Raw genomic sequence first — 27,185 nt, 5'->3', positions numbered from 1 at the left:
CCTTACTCTCACCACCACTAAATGGCACTCTTTTCTCAGTGGCAGCAAAACAAAGGCGACTTAGCATGGAAACTGTGACTGGGGAGTTGGCATACAGCTCCTGTTTGTGTCTAGTACAGGCTGGACTGTTATCACTGCTGATTTCTGTACCTAACAAGTCAGAAATAACTGAGCTCAAGACAGTCTTCATACTTTCACCCTCACTGTCAACATGAACTTTAAGATGCTAAGTAAGTCATATGCTCGAAGAGAAGCTTGGTGGAAATATCACTCAAAGGCTGGTAGTATCTCTCTAAAGGGCACATTAAACATTTCACATCCAAAGCCTGCTCATTCACTCCTTCAGCCAGTACTTGTGGAGAAGATGCTATGTGCCAGGTGCTGGGGATACAACAGTGAACATGAAAAGAACCCTCCCTGCCTTCACGTGTCCTGCCCCATTTTAAGAGAGACGAAACTGAGCACAGAATTTGAAGATTTACTTAAGTTCTTATGGTATCAGCAATCTTCAGGTATACTGCACAACGCCTTGAATTTTCTTACATTGATATGTTACCAGAATAGTGTCTACCGTTTATTCCTTTTAGAATCACAGGGTAAGGATCCCTGGCGATCATTTGGTCCTGTGTCGTCCCGTGTCCACTGCTCGTTCATCCTCCACAAGGCGTGATTCCCATCTTACAAAGCGGTCCCACTGGAAAGCCTTTTCCTGAGCCTCTGCTTATCCTCCTTCACATCTAATCCTCGTTCCTTGTAATTTGGGAAACTTAAAGAGTAAACACTCTGTGGAATGTGCCTGCTGTGATTTCCATGACCGCCTGTGCAGCCGTGCAGAGCAGGGGGACAGCCCAAGGCTGGAGGACCCCTGCCAGCTGTCCTGTTCTCCTCTTTCTGTGATTTGGGTATAAATCCATCAATCTTTTCCATTATTTTAAAGTGCTCATATTCCTTATAGAGTCTCTCTTCAAGGCTCCATTTTCCTGGAACAGAAATACAATAATTTCAGTGTAGTCTGAATGTGGATAAACTAGAGAATCATTATTAATTCTCTCGTTCTGGGCACTATTCTTTAACAACACCTAAGGTCACCTTAATATTTTTGGCAATCGTATTACATTACTGATTCATTTTAAGTTACTTTATATCCTTTGTGCCTTGGTTTCTTCACCTGTAGAATGGAGATGCCAATAATTGACTTCAAGGATTTTGTACGGAGTGAATGAGTTAATGATTTGAAATGATTAGACACGTTAAGTGATTAGAGCAGTGCCCAGAAAATGGGAAACTCTTGATATGTGTTTAGCTGCTATTACTGTTACAATTTATTAATGGTCGGTTAACATTCCTGTCTTAATTGTATCGATGTTCAGTCACATTCTCCCCATCCATTCTAATGAGGTTTTTGTTTTCATCTTTAAGAGTAAGTTTCAGGTTTACCGAGTATAATCATGTTAAAATTCCATTATGCCACGTTATTTGGATCACGATACTCTTACCTAATTCATGCTTTGTTCTTCTAGGCTTTGCATTATGTCACATGTGATGACTGTGTCATCAGTGGGCCCCAGACTGTCAAGTCACTGTTAAAAGTGTCAGATTGGCTGGTGCCCGGCAGGGGGCCACTAGAGACATTGTTCCAGGCTGACCCTGATTTAATAATTAGTTTTCTTTGGAGATAGATGCTCAACCAGTAAGAAGCTGACCAGAGTTTATTACTATTCAGCCTTTATTCCTTGAGCAACAGATCCTTCCTTTTGGGACATAGTGTCGATGAAGGCAGAGCCCCTGCCTTCAAAGGAGCTCCTCTTCTGCCTGAGTGCTCACAGATTGTGACTGTGGCTCTGAGATCCCTTCGACAAGGACTTTCAGTACCTGATAATGTAGTTAAAACAACCAAGACCCTCTTACCTCACCTGAATATCTCTCTGAATTGTGGTTTTAAATCTCTCTAGATTTCCCCCCCTTGTCTGCCAGACCACATAGGTAGATTGGAAAGATCAAGAGTGTTGTTTGAATACACAGCTTCTGCGGTGTTGTGAGCGTGTTTGGGATCTTGTTTCTGATTCTGGCATGGGGCTGGAGTGGGAAAGATGAGTGGAATAGGAAAACCATAGTCTACTTTTCACCTGTTCCTCTTTGTCACGACAGAGGAAATTGCATAGGGCAGGGCCAGGTAGGGAGGGCGAAGGATTGAAATTAGGCCAGTTCATTGAGGTGCTTATTATCACTGGCCTTCCTTCATCTTCCAAAAGCAGAATCCTGGTGTGGTCCTGGTCCATGGACATCACTGAGCCTGTCACAGTAGCCTCATTCCTGTGATCACTGATTGGCTCAAACGTGAGCATGAGAGCTATAGTGTGTGGCAAAGGCCAAATGAGAAGTACTATGTCCTAAACAAATGTAAGGGTTACTACTATTTTTATTTAGAGGAAAAAAAAAAAACAAACAAAACAGAAGGCAAAGTTATCAGGGTTTCTGCTCAAAACTCCACAACAAATAGAGCAGAAAGGATCCATGTACTCTTAACTGAGCCATTATTTTTTTTCCAGAGACGGCAATTCAGTGAACCTTCCATTTGAGTGTAGTTTATGGACAATTAACTGCTTCTGTTTGTGTTGAAGATCTGGGAGAATGAGATCTAAAAATTAGCAAAACAGTTTTCCTTGAACGTTTCACTTGAGTTTTTTTGGTGGATTTGGTTAATGAACCCTTTTGAACGTGTCCATTGTAACTCTCTTTGCTATTACTTTTTATTTCATTCCAGCAGTTATTACAGCCTGAAATTTCTTTGCTTGTTCATTTGCTTGTTTGTTCTCTGTCTCCTCCCGCTAAATGTGGCTGCGTGAAGACAGCGGAACTGTCTGTCTCATATTCCAATGCCCGGAACATATAGCTGATTAGTAAATATTCATTGAATGAACACTCAGACTTTGTAGGCATCTCTACTACCTTAACGTGTAAACTGTACATACATATTTTTAAGCACAAGTTCTATTCCTGACATAGTGGTAAACAAAAAAAAACTCACATGTGATTCTTAATCTTTAAAGGGGAAAAACCAGAAGAGGAAGAAAGGAGAAGGAAGGAAGGGAGGAAGTTAGTTTTGGAGGGTAAGATTAGACATGGGGGCTTAAATGCAAAAAAGGAACACTACTGTTTAGATTTCTGGCTTGAGCAATGAGCTTCAAAGGTGTGAGAAAAGTCAAGTGTCTTGATAATTTCCTCCACAGTTTTATTCATCCAGGCTGTGAATTATCAAGACCCTTTACCTCTTGTTATCAACACTATACCTTATATTGCTTTTTTTAGGAGTTCCTTCAAAGTTAGGGTCAGGAAGATATTCAAGATCGGAGATTCTATACATACTAATTGATTTTTCTCCATTAGCTAATTAGTTTGTGCATGAGTAAAAAAGTTAAAAATAATGATTAAAATTAATTTAGGGGCCCATCTATGGATTCTGTTATTGATTCTTGAATTTCATGACAATTGATAAAAAGAGGTAAATCTATTGATAAATAATTTACTTTTGTGTACTTAAATGTATATATAATATATGCATATATGTGTTTATTATTTTAAACTGAACAGTTCTGATAAGAAGATGTTCAAATATGAATTTTAGAATAAGGGATCGTAAAGCCCTCAAACGGAGTATTTCATTATTGATGCTATTTAATTATATCATGTATTTTATAGCTCATGTAATTGTTGCTCTATGAAAAGTCAATTTAAGTCATTAATGAAAACTCCAGAGTTTTCCACCATTAACATTTGTTTTAATATACTTTTTTTTTTTTTTTTGGTGGGGGATAGGAAGAAGAAAAAACAAAACAAAAAGGCAATTGAGACAATAGTCTCTTCTGTTGTTGATAAATCTAGCTGACCTTTAAAGAGAGCTCTCTAAATTGGATTCTTTCATTTTCAAATATTTCTATTCTAAATTGGCAGACACCACAATTGTTAGCTTTTTAGAGAGAAAGAAAAAGGGTGCTATTGTTACCTTAATTTTATTTTTTGGCCAAAATTTATTCACTGAACAATACCCACCACCTGACATTTATGATACGTGTTTTAAGGCCTTGCACATCACGTCTCACCTGGGCCCACTGCTCCCCGTGGCCTGTAGAATGAAGAACGCTCTGGAGCTTGACAGGCAGTCAGCTTTTGTTCTGCAACTTTCTCTTCCTCTGGGATCCTTTTCATTTCAACCAGTTACCCTCTTCATTGTATGTGGACTCTGATTCTTGAGCTCCCTTCTTTATGTTGTTTCTAAGAGTATTTTGCCGTGTATGGTTCTGTCCCTCCCTCTCCATGCATATCTAAGTTCTTCCCATCATTTCAGGCTTACTTTTTTCTAAAGTTTTTCTTGAACTTTGGTCAACTGAACTTACCCCTTAAAACTGCTGTAGTATTTAATTTTGGTAAATTTATACCCCCTTCACCCATTCCTCCCACCCCTCATTTATTAAAAATAAATTATAACAACCATCAGTAAGTAAAAAATAGTAGCTTAATGGGACTACAAGAAAGAGCCTCCCCCCCCCCCCAGAAATACTTTTGGTAATATTTGACATTTAGTCTATGTATCTAGATTGTTGGCCATTTTAAAGGGCAGTAGAGTTCCTTTTAGGGTTGAACCTCAGGTTATGGCTTTAGGAACAGAACTTCTGTTTTCAAATAACATCATCATCTGGACTGCATGTGTTCTATCTTTTGGTCTCAATAAAAATATCAAAGGAATTGTCAATTTCATGAGGGTTAGGACTGTTTTTGTCCTGCCACTACTGTATCTTAATTATTTATAAATGTGTCTGCTGTGCATGAATGAATAAGTAAAAACAGAAGGAATCTATTATGTTTTAACAGAAAAAATAGAGTTGCAGGGGTTTGTGTGCTTGTTTGGTGATTGCCCTCTGTGTGTCTATCAAGAGATTGGGGTAATGTCCAGGAGCATTCTTGATTCCAAGTTATAGAATCTTCCTTTGGTTGGTTTAAGAAGAAAGAAATTTGTTGACAAGCTGTTGTTTGGGGTGCTCACAGAGTCAATGAGAAACTGGAGGATCCAGCTTGAAAAGGGGCAGGAGCCAAGGCACCTCTAGATGGCCATGAAAGCCAGAAATGCAGGCGCCTTCTAAAGAGGAGAAAGTAGAGCAAAACAGAAACATGGCCTGAGTTTGAATAAGAAAAATCACAGGTGAAAGGTACAGAATCTGCCCAGGATCTGCCAGACAGCAAGGTTACATGCTGAGTGTTCAGAACAAAGCATTTCGGGATGGATCCTGCTCTTTGCTAGATTGATTCCCTCCAGTTTTGATGCTGTGGCTCAAATTAGGTGCCCTAATTATCCTTATGGAGAAGCCTATTTTCTTACTAGAGGAAAGGGAAGATGTATTAAAAGTATGTTTGCCTCATACGTGAGCTACTTTTAGACTAATAAACTATGCCAACTCGTGTTATCTTGTTGCTGTTTTCTGTTTGTGAGTTTCATAGGCATGGGGACATGTGCCATGAGTCTGTCATAAGAACTGAGTGTATATTTATGAATGAACCTGGATAATGTGTCCATTCATCAACTCAACATTTACTGAATTAAATTGTTATGGAAACAGCCCAACTATGGAGTGTGTGCCTGTGTATGTGTGTTTGCACAGTTGAAGTAGTTCGACTAAAATAACTCACATTCTCAGCTCTCTAAGAGCCTGTCGTTTTCTCAAGTAGCCGTGTATAAACAACCAATTGTAGAGATTATTCTGCAAAGTATAAAGAAAATTGTTTGGAGTCACAAAGTCCTGAATTCTGGTTCTGGCTCCCCCCTATGTTCTGTCTGCTGCAGTAAGATATGCGGTGAATCATTCAATCCTCATAAGCCCAAGCTTCTCACCTCTAAAATACAGGGTTGCTGTGAAGATTAAATGAATTATAGTGTGCAGAGTGCCTAGGAGAATGCCTGGCACAATGTAGACGCAGAGTAGTTTTACTTTTTATGTTCTAATTTATGCATTTTTTTTTTTTAGGCTGTGAGTTCTGAAATTAAGGAGTAATTTATTCTGACTGTCAGGATGAGGAAAGGGATTTCAGCTTGCCTTGAAGGATACATCGTGTTTTAGTGAGTAGAGAAGAGGCAGAAAGTTAGAAAGCATGGCATTACTAAAGTGCAGGAACAGAGAATCCTCTAGTGAGGCTTGAATGCAATTTGTGTGAAGCTATTTCATGGTGGGCAGTTCTGGAAAGGAATCAGGTTGCCAGGCTAAAGAGTGTGGCCTTTATTCCACGCATCCCCCCCCTTTTTTTTTTGGATGTCATATGTAAGTTTTAATAGTGTTTTGACTAGAACATGAAAGGGACATTTTGAAAAACATTTTTTAGATGTTTATGTTTTGGTGTTCTAATCCTTTTCAGCTTCTAAAACAAATCAATTACTTAATATAGAACATAATGAGAGAAATCAATCTATTCTGCCTCTTATGTAAAATGACTAAAGCAAGGGACTGTCATGATCTGACATATAGTCAGGGAATGGACTTAGGAAAATAAGGCCATTAGAGAATGGGAGATGGACTGCAAAAATGAGATTGATGACTTACAGACCAGTCAGGAAACTCTTGGGATAGTGCAGGCCAGACATGAAGACCTGACTTAGAGAATAGTGGAGGCGTGCAGAGAAAGGGATATTTCAGGGGACATTATGTTGGTAGGATGAACAAGTCCCTGCTAAGTAAGCCGGGGAAAATTGATCATTCCAAGGTTTCTTACTTGTGTCACGAGTGGTAATCAACATAAAGAATATGAAAAAGGGAGAAGGTTTTGGGAAGAAAGATGACAATCTCCAGGTTCATCCATTCTGCTGCAAATGGCATGATTTTATTCTTTGTGCCTGAGTGGTATTCCATTGTATAAATATACCACAGCTTCTTTATCCAGTCATCTGTCAGTCCTGGAGAAGAAGAATGAAACCGGAGGAATAACCCTCCCAGACTTCAGGCACCACAAAGCTAGAGTAGTCAAAACAGCGTGGTATTGGCACAAAAACAGTCACACAAATCAAGCTAAAAGACTTGCCTAAAGCTCACACAAAGTGAGTGGCAGATGTGTCTGACTGTAGAGCTGGAGAGAGCTCAAGAATCCCTGCCTCCTGCTGACCTTTTAAAATGAGGACTGTGGAAAAGACACACATCAAGTTGGTAACAGAGTCAGGAACCTCCAAGCCCCTTGACTTCTGATCTATTGCTCTTTCTGCAATGCCATTTTGCTTCTCAAATGAGGTGCTACTATAATAGGAGGGTAATTATAGGGATGGAGACCTTGTTCTCTGCTTAGAAACGCTGTCCCACATGCAAGCTGTTCCCTGGAGATCTGTTTCTCAACATTATACTTCCTTGTGGCTGCCATGCAACAAGAAATGTGTGTCAAGGTGTGTTTCGTATATACGGCGCTCTGGGACTGATCATTTTTATTTTAAGGGAGATCAACACACAAACACACATACACTTTATGTTACTGTGTTTACCAAAAATGTCACGAAAGATTTTTATCCTCCTTGTATCTGATTGGATGACTGTTAATTATATAGGACCTCAAAACATTTTATTATTTTCCTATTATTGCAGTATTAGATTTCTATTTAACATTTCGTAAGATGAAAGGCTTCTACCCAACCAGATTCTAGGACCCCCGAAGGGTCCTAGAATTCCTTCGTATCCCTTATAGTGCCAGTCAGAGTGCCTCATGTAAGTCTGATTTGGTATAAATTTGCCAGTTAACCTGTCACTAAAACCTATCTGTGCTAATCACACACAGTATTAGCAGACACTCTTGGCGAATTACTTCTTGGGCGTCCAAAGCTGTGATGTTATATTTTTCTGGAATTTGACAGAGAATTGTCCTAACAAATTCTTTAGATCAACTGTAAATCATTGGACTTTCTATAATTGTTGTGTTGAGGGAAACTGTGCTGGGACACTTGTTGTCCGTCTGAATCTGTGTGGCAACGAATCTTATGCTTGTGGAGATTTCATATGCATTCGTGTTATGGATAATGAAAAGCCTTTGTAGCTACATTGAGACATACCTGCCCGTAGGACTTTGCTTAGTTGTGGCTGCCTTGTTCCAGTATGTCAGTGGGAGTGCTAACCGCCTTTTACTTGCTCTAATTTGGTGCTGCAAGGACTCAGATCATTAACTGATTGATGATTAAATTTCACCATCAAGCAAAGTTTTTGAGAATCTATAAAACATTAGACATTTGTTGAATTCTAGGACTTAATCTGTGAACATATTGGGCGTGCCCCCACCCCCACTGAGCTTAAAGTTCAGCAGAAATGTAGCCAGTGATGCACCATGATGGAAAACAGTTAGCACATCTTTGGGCTGAGCTACAATGTAGTAGGCATCTTTAGAATTCTATGCGGTGAGCACTAAAGATTTATAGCACAGTTTGGCTGCATATCTATCTTACAGTAGGATCTAAAACTGATGCACAAGACATAAATGGAAGTGTAACGAATAACAAGTGTATTTCTTTATTCCAAACATCTGGTGTGAATAAATGGATTAAATTTTGGCTGGATTCTGGGATTATATCAGTAAAATTTAGGATATCGTCTTTAGAAACTATATCCACAAGGAATATGATCTATTTGGAGGGCTTTGAAATTGCCTTATCTTATGCAGCATATGGTCCTGTCTTGGGTGCTCTTCATTTCTCTGTGCTTAGCCCCTCCCTAAATGATCACAGCTAGTCCTATGGCTTTAAAATCCATCCAAATGCTGATGATTCCCAAATTTATATCTCTAACTCTCAGCAGTCTCCTGGACTCTTCACTTACGTATCCAACTACGTTGTTTACACCTCCATCTTATTGCCAGTAGGCATCTCAAGTGTAATGCAGCTAAACTGAACTTCTGGATTTCCCCCTCCCCTTCCCTTTCTCGCTAGTTTTCCCAGTCTCAGTAAGTGACACATCCATCCACCAGTCAGCTGCTTAGGCTCTTAAGATAAAGACCTAGGAACTGGCTTTCATTACCCTCTTTTTCTCTCCATTCCCACCTCATTCCCATCAGGAAGCCCTATTGGCTCTGTCTCCACAATATGCCTTGACTCTGTCCGCCTCCCTCTGGAGAGGACCCCTTCCACAAGCATGTCATCCGGGGGGTTATTCCTGAAGCAATGAGTGAGGAAGTGACATTCAGAGAGCTGGATGAATCCCCGCCAAACTGGTGATGACCGAAGTGACTCTGCTGTGATGGCTGACCAGTCTTCTTCCACTCCTTGCTCCTCTCTCCTGCTTGTAGTGATGGTATAAAAGAATCTTCCATGCTGCTGACGTGTAACAGGAGACAAGGATGCCTTCTTTTTCTCATGTATCTTTCTTCTGATATTTTCTGGGAATTCGAGTCTAGAAACACATGAGGAATAATTTCTCTTTCAGATACACTAAGAAAGAGCTCCATTCGTTGCTTTTCAGTGTCCAGAGAACCATCCTTGATAGGAGTGCTCTTCCTACTGACCACAAAGCTGTGGAGTAGTTGCCCCTGCGTAACTACTTTCTTGCTTACTTTTTGAAAAGAGCCCAAGATTGTGATGTGTTCTACTTTGGGTCCACCACTAACTAGCTGTTTCCTGATGTGTAAGATGGGAATTAGTAATAGCCTCACCTAAAAGAGTTTTAAGAATTAATTAAAATACTTCATGTAAAGCTCTCAGCCCAGTGCCTGGGGGAGAGGATGATTGAAATCTTGAAAATAAAACTTTCCCTTGAGTGTGCCATGCAATACTCTGAGTTTTCGTGTGTATTAATGGCTCATTCTAATTCCGTGGATCTGAAACAAATCCATTTCTTATCTGCTATTGGGAACAGAAGAATCAACCTCTTCCTAACTTACATTTTGGGCCAAGTACAGATTTAGACTTCTCAAGTTGCCTCTTGATTTCTGACTCTGGTTTTATAACACATAGAAACTACTTTTGTGGAGTATAATTAAAGTGGTGTAATGCTTCCATGTCAGATTTTCAATTTTCTCAGTATGGTACTTCAAGCAATGCCCCAAGGTTAACCATTTTATTTAAAAGTTGGATCTTGTCTTATTTATTTCATAGGATCACTAAAATTGTTGAGAAATTCCTTTATGGATTCAGGAAAAAAGGGCTGTGAGCTCCTATTTTGCTTTGCCGTCCCTTCAAGGTGGGTAACAAGTGAACATATGAAGTCAGTGCACTTGGAAGTAATTTGTGTCCTTGAACAGTCTCGATAGACTGTGGGTGCTGGGTTAAACTGATTCAGAAACATGAACAGTGTTTGCTCACTCATCCTTCCTCCAAGGTACATGTGAGTAAGTGTGTTCCGAGTGTGTTCTGGACGGATGAGAATGTGGACCCCTGTTTCTCAGTACCGTCTCAAGTTGCACGTCTTACTGTAAAGCTACGGTATCATCTGGCTTGACTGGCGGAAGAGCCATGTTGGTGGTTGGGAGGCAAAAATTGATAATCATCAGATTACCACTAAAGCAGGTAGCCTAAAGCCAGACAACCACTTTTATCTCAGACTACTCAACCATACTTTCTAGATGCTTTGAAATAAAAACTTCTGGTTATTAAAGTCCTAAAATATGTTTATATGTGTTGTAATATTTGATTTACAGCAATCCTGTGACCTAGATGAAGCAGGCATTTTTATTTATTTATACAGACAAGGAAAGGGAGAGTCAGACAATCACAAAGTATCAGAATTCACTGGAAGAAGTGAGCTAGAACAGAGGCCCAAGTGTGGAGTCCAGAGGCTGTGGTTCAAATGCTAGACCTGCCTTATATAAATGGTGACTTTGCCAAGAGATATAAAACCTCTGAGCCTCAGCTTATAAATCTGAGAAGTGAAGATTAGAATAGTCATCATACAAGGAACATAATTTGGAAGCTGTATTTAAGATACGAAGATGGTCCAATAATCTCTAAAGAAAAAATTCGCAATGGCCTATTTATTTCTCTTTCTAGGACCAAAAACGTTATGCCAAGCAAATTCCTTGGCTCCCTTGTATTGCAAAAATTTGACAGAAGGAAGGCCTGGTTGCCATGTATCCTTAAAGTTGTTTGCCTTTTTACTCTTTAAAGGAATATTGTGAATTCTTGAAAAAAAATAGTGCAGTTACTGGGAAAGAATCTCCACTTTTCATTGCATTCTTTCTGAACTTTGAAAATAAAATTTCCTTTCCTGCTGATTTTGTCCTTTTCCACTTGACAGAAACAAATAACTCATTTCTCAAGGTCTGAAGATGGCAACGATGTAAGGTTTCCAAAGTCACCAGCGAAATTAACTGACATCTAAATCAAGGTTAAGTTTAGACACAAAACCAGATTGACTTTGTCCTTGGATTGTCAGCTCAAAATCTGGAGAATTCTGTCCCATGTGAGTCCAACTTGCTGTCCACAGAGCATTACAATATGGATAGTCCCTTAATTTTATTTAGTGAGTTAAAAAAAAAAAAGTACAAATCCCAGCAAGCATATCCTATTCTTTGCCCTCTTCTTTTTGTTAAGTATTGGATTTTAAGACACTTTTTTTTCCCGTGAGTGAATGTAATTATTTCAAATTCTGAAGGTAATATCTCTTTTTATGTGTATCATTTCATCTTTATATTTTGCAATTTCCTTATTAAAGTCAGTGTGTTCACTCACCCAAAAGCATAATCAGTGATGCCAGGAAAGACTTTGGTATCTAGATTGTCACATAAGCTGTGCTTTTGTCTTTTAATAACTTGGCAGAATCAGAAAACAGAAGACAAAAACAACAAGTATCTTGGCAGCATGAAAGTGGTTGTATAAACAAAAGGATCCAAGGGAAAGCAGCTTGTAGAACACACTGAGTCCTGGTAGAGAAATTCTAGTTTGCTAAGGGTTCATCTGTGCATAATCAGTTCAGTTAACCTTTCTACCCCATAATTTCCCACTTGTCAAATTGTGAAGATAATGCACTTTTTCCTGGGTGGTTAAGTGGGGTATTTCAAGAGTAGCACAAACGCTAGATCTACAGAATATCAAAATAAATCCATTAAAAAAAGGAAACATCTAGTCAGTCCATTTGCTACAGGTGCATTCACTTTGATTTTTCTTTTAATTGAAATACCGTCAGTTACCATGGGTCAATTTCTGGTGTACAGCACAATGTCCCAGTCATGCATATACATAGATATATTCGTTTTCATATTCCTTGTTGTTGAAGGTTATTATATAACTTTGATTTTTTTTTCACCTACTGAACTGAGTGATCAGGAAAATATTACAAAGTTGTTTAACTAATTGTCTGATGAACACAGAGAGAAGGCTGGAATCCTTTCCATTTAATGTACCCATGTCACTCATGGATTAGGTGCAGAAATAATCTGTTTCTCAAAATACCCAGGGTATTCCCACGTGTCAGTCAATGATAGGTTTATAAAGTGATTTAAAAACTTCTAGAACTCATTATTATAAAACTGAACTTCAGAGGATTTTGGAATCATGCTGTACTATGATTACAGATTTACATTTATATTTAAACTTTTTGACATTTTATTTCACAGGATTGTGGTCATATTAATGCTCAGTAAATACGTATTGAATGAGTGAATGAATGGATAAATGAAAGAACATTTATAAGAGTTAAAAGAACTGAGTCATTGGCTAAGATTAAGTGGCTATGTCTCAGTTGAGTCATTGGCACAATGGGACTGATGTCTGATTTATGGGATTTGGGTGAGAAATGAAAAAAAAAAAACCTTCGGAAACCACTAATAACTTCAGATATAATGTGATGCTTTATTTAGTATGGCAGCATTTGATTTTTCCAACATTATGAGAAAATGACATGTTTGATGAATGAAATTTCTAGGCATTCACCAATTCAGGTAGTATTAAAAATAACTAATTTGACAGAAAAGTTTCTAAAATATGGTACATGTTTCTTTCCTTTATTAAATAGAACATAATGAACATAATTTAACCTTGCTCTAATGACTCATAGTCACTGTTACAAAGTGGGCTGCAAAGTAATCAGTTTTTCTTGATGATTGAAGTCTGTAGGACTGATGGCTCCTACACCAGACGGCCCCTGACTGCTTTCTTGTCTAATTAGGTTATTCTTGTCACCCGTCACTTCTCACTATACTAAGATGACTTTATTGCTTCCAGTCTTTAGTTCTCTGTAGGCCCGGATGAGGAAGGATTTACATGAGAAAACAGGGATCTAAACTTGTTTAGGAGCACAGGTTTACCTAAAATGCACAACAGGTAACTTTCATCCCTGGAGCTGGAGTGACTCTCTTTCCACGCTATTGCGGCAGAGTGAACCCTTCCCTGTCGCACAGGCAAAGTCACTTTCTGCTCTCTGCTCTGATCTCAGTCTGCCCTCTGCACATTGACCCATATTTGCAATTGCAGATTTCTCTGTCGGCCTGCCTCTTCCTTGACAGCATGGTAAACCTGGGCAGAAATCATCAACTTTATTCCTCCCATCATGGTGCCTGCGTAGTAAGTTTATTATAAATATTTGTAGAAAAAATGCGTAAAAGATTTACCAGCTCTTTTTGTTTCTGTCTCCCCAAATAGCACTGTTGTGTATCTTTTCAGGCTGCTTGCAAAGTTGTCTAGAGTCAAAACATATTAAAGGGTAATTATTTCTGATTATAATATTCAGGGATAATTTATTCAGGTTTCACTTCTAAAATGACATTTTTAAAAGATTTATGCACCTTATAAGTAAAAGGAAGGGAGGTGAGAGGGAAAGAATATAAATGAAAATTAAGTTGATTCATTATTTCAAATCTTTGGAGATTAATTGAAAGCAAAACCTGCGTGGTTACTGGAATGCCTTTTGCAGAAAATCTGAATGGTGCCCGACACACTCTGTGATGAAGAATTGGCATGTCAAAGAAATTCTTGTATTCTTGTGAAAACCGGTATACAAGATAATATTGCTACTGTGTGCGTGACTCAGCTGCCACAGTGGTTCCCCCCATGCTGACGAGCCTTTCTGAAAGGAGAACCACGTGGTAACTGTCCAGCAGAGTCATTGTGGGGTTTCATTGGGAATGCCACTAAGAGACCAGTTGAGATTTGGGTATATTCCTTATTGCTGCAACTACCTGTCCTCAGTTGAGGTGATGTGGGAAATAGGCTGGTTGAGAACCAACCTAACCATTGAGGGTATCAGTTATAAACACAGTCACACACACACAGAGGAATATATATAAGGAGAAACCAAACCAATTTCTGTCAAAGAAACTGCATATAAGAATCACAGTCAAATTTGCTTCTGTTTCATAGGTAAATTTCTCACTTACTAACTAAAAAGTGATCAAGTCATCTTGTATTAGCCATCAGTAAAGTGTATATACTGGACTCAGTATAATATAAAGAAGCACACATACATACATGCATACATACAATGTCACATTCACATACACATTAGGATGAAAAAGACTCTTGATTTTCTTAACGACCATAAACTTAAGGAATATTTGGATGTATATACAAATATGTAGTTTTCTATATCTATTTATATATAAACATATAACCTATCTATGTGTGTGTATATATGTATAGTTTCTTACAGCAGCAGAAAAAACTACCACACCCTTCTAGTGACTTAAAACAACACCTGTTTATGAACATGGAGTGTCTGTGGGTCAAAGGTCAGGAGTCTGGAAATACTCTAACTGGATCTTCTGTTCAGGGGCTGACAAGACTGAAATCAAGATGTCAAGCAAGCTCAATTAAGGAGGGATCCACTTCTGAGCTTCCTCAGCTTACTTGCACAGTTCATTTCCTTTTGGCTGTAGAATTCATTCTTCTTCCAAGTTAGCAATGAAGAGAGAGCATTTGCTGCTTCAAGTCAATAGAACATTTGAAGTAACCACGTAGTACCAGTAAAGTTGTCTTGTCACTGGACACATAGATGCACTTCCAGCCTGTGAGGCTTAACATGCCTCCTGGAAAATAGCAGTCATTCAGTGAACATGTGTTGAACAAGCGAATGAATGAGAATGTAAAGGAGTAAGAAAACAACATCTTTTTTGAGTCCCTATATGGTATTATGTCAGTTCTCTACATACGTAACAATCAAGATGGAATATTTAATCTGCCGAAAAAAGAAAAAACAAATCAGAATTTAATTCCTGCGTGGACTGATTCTCAAAATGCTTTAAAGGTGCGTTTTACTGGTACCCTGCTTAGAAACTATATATTGAAACTATGTGATTTACTGGTAGTTTTGGAACTGTTGTCTGAATCATTTATGCCTATCACTATTAAATCCTTTTTTTCTATTTTTCCTTAATCATAAAATATGGAGAAGGTGAAATCATTATATTTCATAGATAATGGAAGACCAAAACAGGTCATGTTGCTTACCCAAGGACACATAGCAAGAAAATTCATCCAAAACTGAGAAAATAATCTTCCTTCTAGGTTATGGCTCTAGCTTAAGGTTTGCAAACCACAGCAAGCAGTAATGGTGGTCTAACCGGACAACAGACTGAAATTAATTTAGATTATGCAATTTTGGTATATAGGGAGTGATCATATTGGATGCAAATGAGTCGGGGAAGAAAAGTATCCAGGGAATTGAATTTCTTTGCATTATTCAATGTGTCTCCCTATTTTTATAATAATCTCTGGGTCTTTCTCTGACTGGCCAGAGAGTAGTTTCTTTCTGGGGGCTACCCTTGCTGGAACATGGAATCTGGTGTGTATGTGTTATTAGTTCTCTGTGACAGGCTGGATGGAGGTGGTGATTGTCAACACCAGGGGTGCTTCAAGTATGAAATAGATGTGCAAGTGGAGTCACAAAACTTAGCTATGAATGAAGCAAAATTAAAAAAAAAAAAATCTTCTTGGGAAAGGCAATGAATGGCTCTGGGGAGAAAGAAGAGACTGTTTTATTCTCTTGTTTTGGCATATAATTTATATTGGGAATCTTGTCCTTAAATTATTTATGTTCAGAGCTAGCTATTGTGACAGGATCAGGTTTTCCAGATGTTTCTTCTGATGCTGACATTTTATTGAGTAAGGATAAGGGACCAATTGTATTTCTCCTACATCAGTGGCTTCTGGATGTGCTTCAGCCCAGAGCATACTTGCCTTCCCTTCCTCAACCTTCCTTTGCTGCCAACCTCAGCCCACACAGAGCAGAGCAGTGGTGGTTACCTGTTTGTCTTCAGCTAGCAGACAAAAACAACTTACTCTTTCCAAACTGTGACTTTTCCCCTTAAAGGAAAACCTAAGTAAGACCTTGTAACTTGTATCTTTCTCAAAACAAAGAGGAATATCAGGAAATTTGCAAGGTGAAAAAAAAAAAAAACACTCAAAGAAAAGGCAGATTTCACTCTAATTATCACCAGTAGAGCAGCTAATTAAACTGGGAATGAGACCATGGAGTCGTAGAATTCTAAAATAGCAGAGGACCTTGAGGGCTGTCTCATCCAACCTTGAACCCAAAGTGGGAATCTCTTGTCAGAAATCCTGCTTGAATACCTCCAGTAGTGATGGGGTGCTTCATCTCAGGTCAGCGTGCTCCCTTTTTATAGAGCTCTAATTGGTATGAGATTCTGCCCTCAAACTCTGCCTGAGGCAAGTAGACATATAAAACATTTTATAAATGACACCAAGTCCTGGGGTGGGAAGGAAGGAGCAGGAAGGAAGGAAGAGCCAACTCCTCCCGACTCACTATGCTGGCCCTTCTGAGCGAGTAAGATTTCAAGAAGAAAAAGAGGCAGGAGAGCTAGCAGAAGAGGAGAAGTGATAGTGCTCCTCACGGTTTTCAGCAAGATCGACTAGTTCAAGGGATCCCTGCCCCTCTGGCAGCTTTGGGATTAATTGGCTGGATGTCAGTCCCGTGCTGCAGACTTATTATTGCTCTTGTGGATGGGAGATGCAAAATACAAAGTCCAGCATCTCTCTGCTTCTGTCCCACAAATGCAGCCAGATACACGGTCCTTATCTTGGCAGGCCCAGGACAGTACAATGACAGATATGATTAGGTTTCTGCCGAGGAGTGCCAGCTCTTTGAAAGCAGGTGCCTGGCGGGTTAATACCCTGCCTCAGTGCCAATCAATGAAACATTATATTTATGGCTTCCCAAAGAAGGTGGGATATTTTGAAGGTTCACAAAGCTGCTTCTGTGATTAATGCTCTGTGCCTCAGTGAATGATAATAGTGTCTAGGAGTTCTTACTGACAAGGCCTTTTGCCAGACATCACTGTGAGACAGATAGAGGGTATTGGGCCATACCTACTGTCTGCATATCTGTGCATGCATGCACATACTGTGTGTGTGCGTGTGTGTTTGTGCGCTCATGTGCATGTACACATGTGCATGTGGTGGTTGCATTTGCAGGGCAGGGTTGGTATAAAGACCAGAGAAATAAATAGCATATGCAACAGCACATGAATATCAGTTTGAATGAGAATTTGAATCTTTTAACAGCAAGTCCTGTGGTCTGTCTTCCAGAAGCAGTTCATTTGAGAAGTGCTTTTATTTTTCTATACATTATCAGAACAAGCTTGGAAAGGCCATATGAGGGGAGCACTTTAGGGTGAGACACACCTTTACACTATGGGCGTCTCTACTCACCTCTACACTGCTAGGGCACATTTCACAAGGTACCACTAAGAGAAATCTCCATCACAGACACCTGTGGGGACAGTGAGACTTGTGTTTTAAAAGGAGGATTCCTGGACCCCCCCTCGGACTTACCGAATCATAGTCATAATACCCTCTATTGTTGTTGTCACAAAGGCAAGATTTCATTCTTTTTACGGCTGAGTATATTCCATTGTATGTATATACACTACATCTTCCTTATCCATTCATCTGTCAGTGGACACTTAGGTTGCCTCCATATTTTGACTATTATAAATAATGCTTCGTGAACGTAGGGGTGCATGTATCTTTTCAAATGAGTGTTTTTCTTTTCTTCCAAAAACACCTAGAAGTGGAATTACTGAACCATATTGTAGTTTTTAATTTTTTGAGGAAACTCCATACTGTTTTCTATAGTGACAGCTCCAATTTACAGTCCCACCAACAGCGCACAGCTGTTCCCTTTTCTCCACATCCTCACTGGCACTTTTTATTTGTTATCTTTTTGATAACAGTCATTCTGACAGATAAGAGGTGAAATCTCATTGTTTTGATTTGCATTTCCCTGATGATTAGTGATATTGAACATCTTTTCATATTCCTGTTGGCCATTTGTCTTCTTTGGGAAAATGTCTCTTCAGGTCCTCTGCCCATTTTTAAGTCAGATTAATTTTTGTTTTTAATTTTGAGTTGTAGGAGTTCTTGGCATATTTTAGATATTAAACCTTCTTTGAGTCTGTCATTTGCAAATATCTTCTCCCATTCAGTAGGCTGCCTTTTGTTTTGTTGACAGTTTCCTTTACTGTATGAAAGCTTTTTAGTTTATGTATAGAAACATATAGATTTCTGTATGTTAATTTTGTATCTTGTAACTTTACTGAATTCATTTATTGGTTCTAATAGTTTTTGTTTTGTTTTGTTTTTTGGTGGCTTGTTTAGGACTTTCTAAATATGATATCATGTCATCTGCAGACAGTGACAGTTTGAGTTGTTCCTTTCCCAGTTTGGCTTCCTTATATTATTTTTCTTATTTAATTGCTTTGTCTAGGACTTCTAGAACTATGTTGAATAAAAGTGTCAAGAATGGGCATCCTTTTCTTGTTCTTGATCTTGTAACAAGTGCTTTCGGATTTTCCCTGTTGAGTATGATGCTGGCTCTAAGTTTCTCATATATGGTCTTTATTATGTTGAGGTATGCTCCCTCTGTACTCTGTTGAGAGTTTTTACTATAAATGAATGTTGAATTTTGTCAAAAATTTTGTCTGCATCAACTGAGATGATCATATGAGTTTTATTCTTCAGTTTGCTAATGTGGGGTGTCATAGTGATTGATTTAAGGATATTGAACTATCCTTACATCCTCAGGATAAATCCAGTTATAAATAAGCTCACAGTAAATATAAATATATTTAAATATAAATATTAATATAAATATAATTAAAAAATATATATATATTCACAGTATTTCACTAAGTTTTTCAGAGTCTTTTTTTAATGAAAATCTGTTGTAAGTTGAGTTATTAACAAATTTTAACAATAAACCTGATTTTCAACTTTGAGATTATTTGTGTTCCGTAAAATTTTAGGCTAATGTACTCCTCTCAAGAAATGCAGGTTATCGCTTATGAATTTGTGCCAATGGATGTCATGGTGTCTTGCACTCATGATAGTTGTATTTAATTATTTAGTTGTTAGGTTATTTTTTCCCTTTGATTAAAAAAAACATTGCTTGAAATTTTGTTCTTTTCCAGGTGTTGTATTTTTATTGATAGCTGATAGGCTTTAAAATCCTTGAAGACAAGGATCTTTTTGCCTATATGGAGCACAGACCTGGCCTTGTGTAGATGTTCCATAAATGATTATTGAGCAGATACATAAATGAACATTTCTCTGAACCTCATTCTACGTGTGAAGATGGGGGAGCCATTTTACCAAGTCCTTGTGATACGGTAACCAAATTCCTGTGCATTTCTGCCTGAAAAAAATGTTAGTCCCTCCAGATTATCCTACTTTTTAATTATCTCCATGTATGGCTCATAAGAACAGTAGAGTATTTTCCATTGTCTTCAGGCTTTCAGAAAGGTTAAAATTGGATTCATGGGAGTTTCTTATTAATAAATAAGGGAGCAGAATCCCTGGCTTGTGAACAGTGACAGTCCTTTAAGGGGTCCATCACTAATAGACTGCCACTCCTTTCTTTCATTTTATTTAATCCAGGACATCACATTTTACAGATAGGATGTATGATGATGCCACATTTAGTTTTCTGTATTTTTAAAGTAGCATTTATTAACAGGATATGTACTGTGATTCAAACTGATGTAATGAGCCAGACCAGTAACAAAATGTCCTTCATTCTCTGCTTGGTTAATAAATATTTCTTCTGCATTTTGTTATGGGATAGCTAGCAAAGGAAGCCAAAATTTTTTGTTTCTTTAAAAGAAAAATATCAGTGAAGAAACATTGGATTTTGGGGTATAATCAGCAGCAGCTTGTTCATTAGTACTGCTTAGATTTGGAATCATAAAAAAGACATAGAAAAATGAGAGCTGTGATGTTATGAGAGAAAATTTCGGTAGATCCTTAACAGTTTAGGTGTCTTTTTAAAACAAATATTCTCCTATTCTGTGCCCAATTCCCACACATATATCTGAAGAAACAGTCTCTTCCTCACTCTCACCATCTTTCACCTCTCATCTAGAACAGTAATTCCCCCCTGTGTTCCCAGTACCATCAATGTCAGCCAGCTTATCCTGGAAAATTGTTAAAAATACAAATTTTCAAGCCCTACTTCAGATTTACCAACTTGGAAACTCTGGGGGTGGGACCCAGCAATCTCTGTTTTAATAAGCTTTCCAGTTGATTATGATACAGGCTCAAGTTTGAGAACCACTGTTCTAGAAAGAGAGAAATGGCATCCTTATTTTGGTGATTAAGTTCAAGTGAAGAAGCAGAGGTTCAAATTCCTTTACTTTTGCAAGGAAACCTTTGGCTTCTTTCCCTGTGTGATGTGTTTAGTTTAATTCGAGAAGGAGTATGACTCATGTGTGACTCTGGGAAGGTGATTTTATTCTTAAGGAACACAGACTAAAGTCCAAGAGAGGAAAACATATTTTGCCCATTTTTTTTTTAAAGTGAATGTCACCGGCATAACCACATCACTCTTCAAACTGGCATTAATTCAGTTACTGTTGCTTCCTGAATTGCCGCCATCACTGTCGTGTGGCAGCCAGCTCTCCCTTCAAAGCAGAATTATCCTGGCCTCTTGTTTCCCTGCACTTTGTAATTAAATCTTTCTTCCTATTATTTCACATTTAATTGCTGTTAACACCTTTCTTCAAAGATGGATGGGACAAAGTAAGGAGTTGTCACCTTTAGATTATATTTAAAAGGAATATTAAAAAGCAGAAACACTCAATCCAAACCCCTAATGGTTCAGGTAAGGGAACGGTGTTCAAGAAAGTTAAGTGTCTTGTAAATTTTGGATCTTTGGTGGTTTAGCAGAAAACGTTTACCACTGTTTGTTGTTAGCAATTCTTTTGCATAGTTAGGAAAAAGATTTTAGAGTTACTGACTAAGATATTTGTTGGTGTGAAGCCATACTGACCTCATCTTTGCCTTTTTCTTATTGTCTTCATTTTTATTAACAGACATGAACAATTGAAAGCTTCCTGCAGGATTTGTAGAGGTAATTACTTGCTCAAATGTTGCCAAGAAGAAAGAAGATTCATTCCAGGACTTTTTTCGTGTGTGTCAGAATGATTCTAGTTCTTAAAAATGGATATGAACAATGGTCCATAGTACAATTGAAAGCGTCAGTACAGAGCTTAGTTCTTTTTTTTTGTTTCCTCTGTTGTTAATCACTTAAAATGGGTAATTAACTCTCAAATTAATCCCTGAAAAATTAAAGGAACATCTGTCTGGTTAAGTGCATTATTTTGGATTTTCCATATAACAGAGGTTACCAAGTGGGTGCTTGCTGGGCTAGAAAAATTTGAACCTCCACCTCTGTTTTCCCTCCTTTTTAGTTGGACAAACAATGCTCATTCTGAATCGAATACCTCCATCTGTAGTAATGCTGGCAATCTGAAGGCTGCAGTTGCTGAACAGTGATAGCAACTTTCTGACTTACAATCTTGCTCTAAATTCAGAGAGATGGATCAGTAGATTATACAGTCAGAAGCTTGCGATTCTAAAGTACCCAGAAGAAATTCAGTTACAGCATTAATTTGATATAAAAATAATTAGTGAAAAGTGGTTTTAATAATCTAAGAGATCAAGGGTGAACTTTGGTTGATTATCTGAGAATCATTCCCCGCCCTTGGCATACTCCCAATATTATGTAGGCATTCATATTCCCACATGCTTCACAGCAGTGCAAGGCATGCTTAGAAGGACCAGCATCACCGGGGGGCTTGTTGGAAATGCAAACGCATGGGCCCTATCTTAACTGCTGAATTCTATATCCCAGAAATCTGTGTTTTAATAAGCTCTCCAAATAACCCGAGTGCACACCCAAGTTTGAGAACCACTGCTTTTGGGGGGGGGGGTTGATTGTATGTCTTCCATTCTCTTTGCCAGTGAATGACCTATCAAGTATGCATAACCAAATTCTGACTGATCTGACCTAAAGATATCTCTTCTATGAGGCTGCTGGGAATACTTTTTTGCTATTTGAAGGAAACAAAAGTTACACGATAGACTCATTTTTTGTCTTTGAACATTGGTCTAGGAAATGTGATACCTGGGACTCTTGCAGCCATCTTGTGACTGTGAGTGTCACAAAGATGCAACCAAGTCTAAAGTCACCCTACCTCAGGGACTCTCTTTTTGTGAGATTTTTAAAACAAACAAAAACCTATTACTGCTTAAAGCAGTAATTTTGATTTTTGATTTCAGTTTTTCATTTGTTTAGTTACTTGTTTGTTCACGGTGGCCAATAGCCAAGTGCACTTGAACACACAAGGTCATGTATAGCATTTTGTAAATAAATCTTATGGTTGATTTGGTGTTAAGACTGAGGGTGAAAAACTCACCTCTTTTTATATCACTTCTGTTTTGAAAACCCTTTTTCAAAATGGTTAGAAAAGTATAATTTTGAGAAATTTTTTAAAGTTATATTTACCCCTGCTTTATAGTGCTAATTGGCATATAAATAGAAGCTGTCCTTCTGTTAATATTTCTAGGTAGGAGCATCAGTATAATTATTTAGTTATTTAACTATTGTTTAGTTTACCTTGTTTCTGTCTTTGAAGCAGCATATAGCACCGGGGAGGAAATTGCAAACTGTATCCAAGGCTGAAAAATCTTGAGTTCCCACCGCATTCTATAAAATTCCCTACCTCCTCCTGATGAGCTGCTTTTTTTTTTCCTGCTTATTATTCTGCATGTTCAAATAACATTTAAGTAGTCAGTTTCTGAGCAATTGTTTTGCAAAAGAATTTTGAAATATTTCAGAGTTGTAAATCATTCGTATATACTTACATATATATGTATTCTATAGTTTAAACTTTTTCATATTGTGAAATCCTTTATGAACTTTTTTGTAACATACCCCTCTGTATTTCCCCTTTAAATCTATTTAGCTATACCTTTGAAAGCTCATTTTTGTTATTTTCAGTTGACATTTGTTTATCCTTATATATTTATGATATATGTTAAATTTTTTGCAAAGAACAATCTCAAAAACTATGTTTTTGCATCTAAATATATACACTTAGATACCTGTTAGGACTGTTTGTAGTCTATCCTGTTTAAATATTTACCTCTAGTTTTATTTTAATTATAAAATAACATGGAAATGTATTCTTTGTAAATGGCTGTCTAGTGTGGATAGTGAAATATTTTACTAATTTATTCCTAGCTTGATCGAATTGTGCTCTCTGATTTCAATTATTGAAGTATGTTGAGACATACTTTATGGTCTAGTGTATAGTCATTTTGTTTTTGTTTTTGTTTTTGAGGGGGAAGTAATTAGGCTTCTTTATGTATTTTTTAAATTAATTTTTCATTTTATTTTATTTTTTAGTGGAGGCACTGGGGGTTGAACCCAGGACCTTGTGCATGCTAAGCACGTACTCTACTGCTAAGCTATCCTCTCCCCCAAGTATATGGTCATTTTTTTTTATAATTGTTGCATATGAGTTAAAGAAATTTTATGTATTTTGGAAAAAAATTTCCCCAATATTGCAAATATACTTTGATAAATTGCTAATTATCCTTCAAGTTCTGCTATGATGTCACCTCCTCAGGGAAGTCTCTCCTGATAGTTTCAGGCAGATCCTTCATCTGGGTTCCCTCAATAATATTACTTTGACATGGAATTGAAATTTATACATTTATGTGAATATCCTCAGAGCATAAGATGCTAGGTCAAAATTAACTAATAATTGATCTTTACTATTGTACCTAATCTAATGTTGCACCATAGTACACATAGTAGGCACTCAGGAAAGATTTCTGGAAGGAAGGAAAGAAGAAAGGAAGGGAGAGAAGAAAGAAAGAAGGGAAGTGAACAACAGAATGGCGAAATTTCAAATTTAATCATATACTTAGGACTCTGCAAGGTTGGCTTCTATAGTTAGACAATGCTGTCACCAAGACAAAAAAAAAAATCATCTCAAGGTTGCTAAATAAAGAATGCACAATTTGAAAAGAAGAAATAATTATAGCCAGCACTGAGGTGGTGTTTTCTGTATCAGGCCCTTTGCTGAGCTCCGCGGTGGGTGTATGGGGGGCTGGGAGTGGGAGGGTGTGAACTCACTGGATCCTCACAATAGCTCTGTGAGGTGCATACTATTATTTATCATTTCTATTTTTCAGACGCTGAGACTGAGGCACAAAAATGTTGACTAACTGTTCCCCAGATCAGAAGCTAGAGAGGCGCAGTGCTGTGATTTTTATCTAAGCAGTCCTGTTCTAGAGCCAGTGGTTTGAACTCAATAAGTACAAAAAGGAAAAGCTCAAATTTTAGCAATTTTGAGAGAAGAAGGAGCAAAATTTGAAAACTCTTTGGGAGGCACCTTTGTCTTCTAACCCTCGAGTGGTGTTTCCAAAACTCCATGTCCCATCCGTGGTTCTGCCCTCTGCTCCCAGAGGCCCAGGGCCAGAGTCATTTAACCCACTGGAGAGAAGGGCGTTTTCCCTTTGTTAGAGGGAAGCTGGGAGATGATGTCTGAAGAGCAGGGAATAAGCCCTGTGTAGTCAAGGGGAGTTCACAGGTGCCTTGCTATCCCTTTGTAAATTAGGTGAGGGGTGTAAAACTCTCCATCAGCCCAGGCGGTGTCCATGCCAGGTCACAGGGAAGAGGACCCTACTCAGATCAATAAATATTTATGGACCTATTGTATTCTCAGCACCTGCTATGTCCCTAAATTACTTTAGTTTTGAAAAATAGGAGGATCACTTTATTCTTTGAACAGCTGGCATGAGAACTTTTCTTCAATAGAAGACTGACTTTGTTGGGAAAATTCCTTGCTGATACTTGGAACAGAAGCTGAAGGCTGAGTGTGGGGGAGGACGCTGAAGTGCAGCAGGGCAGAAAAGGAGCCCTTGGCTTCTCCACGGAGGAAGGGGAGGATGAGGTCTGTGTCTGTGTGTGCACGTCGGAAGTATCTGGATGAAGGTCAGAGACCTGGAGAAATCGGACCGTTGCAATAGGATGTAGCCCTCGTCCGATCCCCTCAAATCTCAAGTGAATTCTAGAAAAACTTGAATTGCAGTGAGTAGCGTTCTTGTGGAGAGCTGTGTCAGGGCTGATTTTGAGCTCACTCTGTGCAGGCGCGGAGTAATGACCATGTGTCTGGATAAAGCTGAGGGAAGGAATTAGGAGAAATCTCAAATGGCTTAAGTTTTCCTCAGGTTGTTCGTTGAAGGGTCAAAGCAATTCTCCATAAACTCTGGGGATGTGGAATCCCAGCTGACAGCTAAGTTGTGGTTCATGAAGCAAAAAGACAAGACCATGCCCCGAACATTTAAGGTCCCAAGAAGCATTTTCTGCCTAATGTCTTGGGAGAAGGAAAATGCTTTAGTCCCACATCTTTATATAAACGAGTTTCAGGCCTCACCGGTCTGATGGTACAGAGGGAATCAGTTGATCGGTAACAATCCAGCTTCCCTGGTCCTTGCCTGCATCTGCAGTTCCTTGCAGTTTCCTACCAGTTCTTCCCGAGCGACCCTGAGAGGGCCGGAAGTGTGTTCCATATGTCCAGATGAGCAGGTCAGCTCCCAGGGGCCATTCGTGGTTCAGCTGGGGATCAGATGGCTCTGCCCAGTCTACCGGGCATCTCCTGCCACAGTTCTTGGACACTTCACTGCACGAAGCTGAGATGTATTCCAAAACATTAGTCATGGTTCCCACCAAACGTTACTCTCTTAATGGAACTTTCTAATTACTATTATTATTACTACAGCTTTTTATTATTTTATTTTTCTTTGAGTGCTACTTCGAACCCCCTACCTCTGCCTTCTAGAGGAGTGAGACAAAGATCTAGAGGGAGAAGCAGCTGCCCTCGAAACCTCTCTCCTCATTCGCTGACTAACGCTTTTCTAAAGCTTGGTGTCTTGGAGAAAGATCTTTTCTCCACTTCTGGCTCTTGTACAGAGGCTTATTCCCTAAGCACACCCCTCACTTAGCCTCACCCCTGTGTTGACTCTTGGCCTGGGAAATTGATGTGATTATTTTCATCAGTAACTTTTGGAAGAATAACCAAGCATCCTAGGTCCAGCTCCACCTTTATTCTTTTTCTGGGGATCAGGCTCCTTCCCACAAGGTGGATGAGTCCCCCTCCTCCCCAGGGGCTCGCCTCTCTTAGGGTGAGGGGAGAGGGATTCCTGGGGCTTGCCCGGTCCGGTGCTGCCATGACCTGGGAGGATGAATCTGCATCAGTCTGAGGTGCGGTATTATCAAGCTTCTTTGGTATCAAACCTATAGCCACGTTCTCTTATCTGGCCCCTAAGTCTTTGGTTGATTGTTTTTAGGAAGAATGCACTTGCCAGACTATGAGAGATTATTAGAGTGGAGGGAAGGGGGCATTTCCTCTGCTTAGACCCCCATCACTCTCTGAACTAAGGCAGTTGTTTTATAGGCAGAACAGCCGATTTTGAAAGGCATTGATGAGGTAAAATCAAAGAGAATGTGGGAGCTGATTGGATAATGGAGAAATGGTATGAAGAGAGAGCCGTTTAGCCGGACTGGATGTAAGGTTCTGGAGCCAAGGGTGTTGCCGAGGTTAAGCAAGCCTCAAGGTCACGGCAGGACAGGCCACAGGGGTAAGTTGTCACAGAAGCTTGACTGAGGCCATCCTTTTTAAGTCCTGATGGGTTCATGCGTACTCCTGAGAGTAGCTCACACTGAGTTCCAGAGGCCTCTCTGGTTGCACAAAAACAAGACCTTGTCTTTCTTTATTCACTGATTTAAAACTCATTTAGTGAGCACTTAATGTATACTAGACAGGAGGCATTTGGATGGCTGAGAGTAGTAAGAGTGCTAAGGAGAAGGTTCAAGTCCTAACTCAAGATCAAATATTTATTCAGTTTTTATTCTTTATTTGTTCATCTTGCCAACAGGATGAAT

At 38.8% G+C, this 27,185-nt stretch overlaps 1 protein-coding gene across 7 annotated transcripts in view; it reads left to right on the top strand.

The window, feature by feature from the left end:
- RGS7 (regulator of G protein signaling 7) overlaps positions 1 to 27,185 on the top strand; it is a 243,108-nt gene that overhangs the window by 79,604 nt on the left and 136,319 nt on the right. For 2 of the 7 annotated variants that reach the window (XM_032466498.1, XM_032466499.1), the window contains exon 3: positions 13,412 to 13,501. The exons of the other annotated variants lie outside the window; for them this stretch is intronic. In XM_032466498.1, coding sequence (XP_032322389.1) covers positions 13,412 to 13,501 — 90 coding nt within the window. The remainder of the gene's footprint in view (positions 1 to 13,411; positions 13,502 to 27,185) is intronic. 7 annotated transcript variants of the gene reach the window in all.

Source organism: Camelus ferus, chromosome 23 (assembly GCF_009834535.1).
Source record: "Camelus ferus isolate YT-003-E chromosome 23, BCGSAC_Cfer_1.0, whole genome shotgun sequence".
Lineage (NCBI taxonomy): Eukaryota > Metazoa > Chordata > Mammalia > Artiodactyla > Camelidae > Camelus > Camelus ferus.
The sequence above is the reverse complement of the archived record's forward strand: the minus strand, read 5'-3'. Positions and strand labels throughout refer to the sequence as shown.